Source organism: Buceros rhinoceros, unplaced genomic scaffold (assembly GCF_000710305.1).
Source record: "Buceros rhinoceros silvestris isolate BGI_N320 unplaced genomic scaffold, ASM71030v1 scaffold29456, whole genome shotgun sequence".
Taxonomy (NCBI): Eukaryota; Metazoa; Chordata; class Aves; order Bucerotiformes; family Bucerotidae; genus Buceros; species Buceros rhinoceros.
In genome coordinates this window covers 17,982-24,219 of record NW_010418757.1, presented here as the reverse complement: position 1 = coordinate 24,219, position 6,238 = coordinate 17,982, and the positions used below count along the sequence as shown (strand labels likewise).

Genomic DNA, 6,238 nt, shown 5'->3' with positions numbered 1-6,238 from the left:
AATCATTAAAATGGAGCAGAATATTGCTTTGTTTACTTCTTTTGTTTGTTTCGGTCTGAAGAAAAAGAGGCTGGATACACTATTAGGATGTGTTAGCAGCAGTAACTCAGATCAGCCTTTCGCTCTGCCCTGCTTTGTTCAGGGTACGTACTATATGAATGCTTTGTGTGGTTCTTTTTACAATGAAAGACACCTTTTACAGAACGTGGAATCTTTTTACCTCAAACTGCTTCTTAAGGGTTTGGGATCTTCTTGATACTTTCATCTGGAGTGGTGCTCTCCAGTACAAATTCTGGTCCTATTTACGCACTCCATTGCAGTTTACTCTTCTTAGTCAATCTAATGCCAGCACTAGGATAAAGAAGAAAAATGATGCTTGATAATGCTGTTACTGGTAAAATATTTAATGTTACTTCCAACAGTTCTGTAATAACGTGTTTCTTCAATAGGATGCATTACAGCTAGCATTATGAAAACTATGGCTCTTGACGTTAGCGTTTTAGATGTATCTTCAGTAGTACTTTGCAATGTACTATTTCTCTCGGTGATTTGAAACATTCAGAATAGCAGTTTTTCCCGCGTATGTGTACAAACTTTTTCATACTTGCATGAGAGTTTAGCCCAGTAATTGGTCCAGTGCCAATGTTCACTTTCTTAGCTTTTGTAGTAGCAGTTGGAATAGATTTTTGCCTCATGTTAATAATAATAATACTAGAAAAAATCAGTTATGATGTATTCACAAGATTGTTGCTTGCACAGAACACATAGCAACTGTAGGTGTTATTTTGGATGAGTATTGGTTTTGGCTGTCACGCACATTATATGGGTAGAGATCCTTTTAAAGAGTCTGGAATTAGAGATGAAATTTATACAAATTTGAAACTGTTCTTATTTCTGTAATTGAAAATTACATGGATTTTAAAAAAAACAATCCACATGTGGATTGAAAAACTAGTTTTAGTGGGGTATGTATTACACCCTGAATGTTACAAGTTAATTCAGCATTCAAGCTGGGTTTAGTCACTTCTCTATATCCCAGAGAATTAGTCCATTTTTCTATATTCCGCACTACCATCATCTCACATAGTTTTTTTTCCACACAACAGGAATTTATTCCTCTGGTTGCCATTACCTGATTGTAACAGCCAGAAGGAGAGATTAAACTTGTGGGAAGGATAGAAGACTTGACAACCGTGCAAGTGTTTGACATTGCGGGGGGTGTGGTACATGTCTCTGTGCTATATTCAGTTTTGAAGTACATGTAGATGATACTGTGCCTATATTTGGAGCTGCCTGTCACTGTGATCAGAAAAAAATAGTCACTTCCTTCTTACAGTTTTGTGGATATAACTTTTTGATTTGAAGTTCCCTAGTCTGTATTTGGGCTGAATTCAGTGAATCTTTGGTGGAAGATATTTTCTTGTCTGCTTTCTAGGAAACATCTGATCTGTTTTGTTTTTCCGGTGCAGTAGTAGAAAAGGGTCTTAGAAGTTGATTGTGTTCTTTCTGTGAAGGATAAATCCTTTTCTTCTGCTGTTGTGATAAATCCTTATCAGATGTAGGCCTAAAGAGACTGAGCATAGGTAAGAAGAATCCAGTCTTTTGTACATCTGTCTCTTGTAGGAAATTGATTGAGACTGGTAGGGAACTCCAGTATAGTGTTTTCTGTCATTGTAGGAACCAACCAGATCTTGTACCTTCTTGGTTTTGATAATAAAAACAGGTACGGGGTTTTTTTTAACTAATTTTTCTGATACGCCGGCAGTTTATTAATCTCACTGCTCTAGTTAAAAACCTTCTAAAAAAAAAAAAAAAAAATCCCAAACCCTCAAACAACTCACAATTATATTCCACCCTGGCTTGATGTGTAATACATGAGTGAGATATCTCTGGGAATGTGTCAAACTCTGTGTCAGTCTAGCACAGTTTAAGCATAATTTTCTGGAGAACAAAAATCTTGGGCAGGTAGAATAAGATCTTTATTCTGCTTCAAAAGAAGTGAGTTAAGAATGAGCGAATCAAAAAGCAGCTCTTAAGGAGGTGCATTTTGTGTTATTTCAAGTTTTTGTGAATTAGATCTGGCTTTACTAGTTGTCTGACTTTTTTATTTATTTCCCTTTAGATTCTGGTTCTTTAAATTTGCAACAGCGATTGCAATTAGTGTTGGAGCTTTCTTCATACCAGAGGGACCATTTACAACTGGTAAGGGAGTATTGTCTTCCACTGCGTCATGATGCAAGCAACTGGTTTTAAAACAAAACTAAGTGGATGCTGATGTCCTGTAGTTTCAACTGTAGCTGTGTAACTACAGCACTTCTCTGGGTTTAGGGACGTTGAATCAGGGTGGTAAATTATCTATGGTTCTGAACTGGTTTTGTTTTATTTCTCTTTTAGTGTGGTTTTATGTCGGTATGGCTGGAGCGTTCTGCTTTATTCTTATTCAGCTGGTCTTGCTTATTGACTTTGCCCACTCCTGGAATGAATCTTGGGTTGAAAAAATGGAGGAAGGAAACTCAAGATGCTGGTATGCAGGTAAAGGACTGTACTACAGACAAGGTTTAAATTTCATTGCGCATTGTGTTAAATAAATTACCAAGTAGTGCATTTTACCAGAGTGCAGAAGGGCTGCTTCATGCGTTAGATCATTTTCTCAGATGGGCACAGTTCAGCTCCATTGTCTCGCTGTCCTTTAGATGTCAAGTTAAATGAGGGAAGGACAGGGAGAGGAGCAGCAGCCTCTGGGAAGAAAGATCTGATCCCTTGGAGCAGGGCATCAGTTTCTGATAGCAGAAAAGTGGCAATTGGAGGTTTTTGGTGGGTGCTTTTTTTTTTTTCAGCTACGGGTTTTGTTACACCTTAGTGCTGATTAAAAACAAAATAGCCTGTTACTGCTTTATGTTGAGCATAACTGTCTGAAATACCTGTGTTTTCTTTCTGTCTGCTGGTTGGTCATTCTTCGAACATACATGCAGAACAAAAGGCCAAGGTAGCAGAGTACAAATCATCTCACTGGCGAAATGATATGTTAATTTTAATAAAATGTTTCAGATGTGATAGCTTAGGTGTTTCAGAAGACAGCACGAGCACAGCCTGTCTTCATGCAATGGCCGCTTCACTCTTCAGTGTTTTTAATAAGACAGAAATTGAAATTTTGTATTTCCATCTGTTGGAGAAATAGTTCTTCAGTTTCTTTTTTTTTTTTTAAGCTTTTAGCCAAAGTGTGTGTAGTATAACTGTATATGCTTGCTCCTCTAGGTTGCTGTTAGAGCACTGGAGAATCAAGCTTCTCATTGTGTTTTTCCTTTTTAACACGTCAGAGTGTTGAAAAGAATCTGTTTCCTTTACATTTCAGTGCCCAGAGCTGCTCTCTAATTGTCATTGTATGCTGTATCCAAAACCTGATAATGATGCAATATTATTTGAATTTTAATGCTGTCCTTTATTAACCAGTTTTTTATCTCTTTTCACAGCTCTGCTGTCAGCTACAGCTGTCAATTATCTCCTGTCTCTAGTAGCTATTGTCTTGTTTTATGTTTATTACACTCATCCAGAAGGTTGTTCTGAAAACAAGACATTCATCAGTGTTAATATGCTGCTCTGTATTGGTGCTTCCATAATGTCAATTCTGCCGAAGATTCAGGTATAGTTTTAATTCTATGATCTTTTAGGGGTTTTTATGTGTTAACAGCTCCAGAAACCTCTGATGTTTTGTATCAGAAATAGTGTGGCCAGTAGGAGTATAGGGGAGTGATTGCCCCACTACTACTGGGCACTGGTGAGGCTGCACCTTGAATCCAGTGTTCAGTTTTGGGCCCTTCACGATGAGAACACTGAGGTGCTAGAGTGTGTCCAGAGAAAGGCAGTGAAGGTGGTGCAGGATCTGGAGCACAGGTGCAGTGAAGAGCAGCTGAGGGACCTGAGCGTGTTGAGCCTGGAGAAGAGGAGGCTGAAAGGAGACCTTATTGCTCTCTACACCTGCCTGAAAGGAGGTTGTAGTGAGGAGGGGGTTGGTCTGTTCTCTCAAATAACAAGTGATAGGACGAGAGGAAGTGGCTTCAAGTTGCACCAGGGGAGGTTTAGGCTGGATATTAGGAAAAATTCTTTCACTGAAAGAGTTGTAAAGCATTGGAACAGGCTGCCCATGGAGTCCCCATCCCTGCAGGTAATTAAAAGGCATGTAGATGTGGTGCTTAGTGACAAGGTTTAGTGGTGACCTGGCAGTGCTGGGTTAATGGGTGGACTTGATGATCTTAAAGGTCTTTTCCAACTGAAATGATTCTATGATTCTGTAATTGTGCCTGACACTTCTGCTTGCATAACTTTGCTGTTTTATGACTACTTTGTACAGGAATCTCAGCCAAGATCTGGTCTGCTGCAGTCTTCTGTGATCACGGTTTATACCATGTATTTGACCTGGTCAGCTATGACCAATGAACCAGGTAAGTGTAGAGGTGATCTGTGGCTCTTTGGGTAACCAGTTCAGTAGTAAATTTTCACAAGGCACTATTGGGATGCGGTACTGTAACATACAAAAGTTGGAGGCGGGAACTACTGGTTTGTGTTCTCTCCCCCCAGCCAACTCTCTGTAATACCGAAGACATTGTTCTTACAAGGATAATGTGTTTTTTTCACTTGCTCTTATGTTTATTGTATGGAAGAATTTGTACCTGTTATTGGCAGGATTGCAGTGTTAGATTTTTGCACATTACCACAACTCTTCCAGGATATACGGGAGGTTCATCTCCCTGCCAAGTTACAGGTTTCTTACCTTGTGACTGAGATGCTACTGGTTGTATTTCTCCAAACTGAGCATTTAAAAAAATGTATTAATAAATGTTGTCAATATTTCTTGTGCTGAAAACAGCTGAGCAGCTCTAAAAAAAAGAAAGAAAAAATATTCAGAAACTCTGGTGATTAAAATAAACTGCCAAACATTGGTTTTGGGTGGTTTTAATTTGGTCACTGACACATTTATCTTAAATATGGACAGTCTTCAGTGCTTCTGTCTAACAGCATACATACGAGTCACACCTAATTCCTGCAGTATTTTTGGGGAAATAAGATTATCTGCTACTTTGAGCTGTTTCACCTGTGTTACCTGTGGGTGCTGCGAGTTGGGAACTGTTGATGATATGAGACTGACTTTGTAATGTTCTTTTCCCGCTCCGAGGTGACTCTGGTGCCCCATCTGTAAAGTGGATGTTTGTCAAACTTTTTTTCTAGCAGGAGAATTTCTGAAGCTTAATATTATTATTCTGTTGCATCCAGTTGTATGGGATGGAACAGAAAAGCAGTTGATGTGTATCTTATGTAAGTTCAAAATCCTTTTATCTGCTCAGAGAAGCAGAGTTTTATGCCTGCCACATGCTGTCATCTGCCTGCTTTAGAGACTCAATAGGCTAATGTTAGATTAAAGTTTGTTTACTTCAAGACTGTTCCAGTCACCAGAATTTACCGTGGAAATGGACTCTTAAACATTATGCGAGGTCTGATGCAATTTCCCCCCCAGACAGGCGCTGTAACCCAAGTCTGCTGAGCATCATCGGCTACAACAGCACCACCATTCCGACCCAAGGTCAGGTAGTGCAGTGGTGGGATGCACAAGGAATTGTAGGACTGATTCTGTTTTTGCTGTGTGTTCTCTATTCAAGGTAAGATTCCTTAAAAAAAACTCCTGTTAGCTTGTATTACTTCTCATTGTGAGACACTAGATTGTATTCATTTGGGTAACTGAGTCCTTTCCTGTCACGTACAGCATCCGAACATCCAACAACAGCCAAGTGAACAAGCTGATGCTGACCAGCGATGAATCCACACTGATAGAGGATGGAATGCCCAGGAGCGACGGCTCCCTTGATGATGGAGACGATGTTCACCGAGCCATAGATAACGAGAGGGATGGAGTTACTTACAGTTACTCCTTCTTTCATTTCATGCTTTTCCTGGCCTCACTGTATATCATGATGACACTTACCAACTGGTACAGGTATGTAAGTTTGGTAAAATACTGCACTAATAATGAGCGTACAGGATGCCACCTTCTGCTGGACAGGGAGGTGTAAGTTGTGTGCTATGAGGAATGTAGTCTTGAACGTGACTTCTCAAGGGAAGTGAACTGTATGATCCACACTAAATGACTTGTATTTGAAAATTGGAGTAGCCAGCCTTGTTCACAAGTGCGTGTCATATTTTCTGGGATAATTCTTATGCTTCAGTGGCTGCTGAAATATGTCCTGCT

The 6,238-nt window shown here is 39.6% G+C and overlaps 1 protein-coding gene across 1 annotated transcript in view; it reads left to right on the top strand.

Moving 5' to 3' along the window:
- SERINC1 (serine incorporator 1) overlaps positions 1–6,238 on the top strand; it is a 10,263-nt gene that overhangs the window by 2,160 nt on the left and 1,865 nt on the right. Inside the window, exons 3-8 of the mRNA XM_010138656.1 lie at positions 2,123–2,202; positions 2,395–2,532; positions 3,471–3,640; positions 4,349–4,439; positions 5,510–5,651; positions 5,756–5,986. Coding sequence (XP_010136958.1) covers positions 2,123–2,202; positions 2,395–2,532; positions 3,471–3,640; positions 4,349–4,439; positions 5,510–5,651; positions 5,756–5,986 — 852 coding nt within the window. The remainder of the gene's footprint in view (positions 1–2,122; positions 2,203–2,394; positions 2,533–3,470; positions 3,641–4,348; positions 4,440–5,509; positions 5,652–5,755; positions 5,987–6,238) is intronic.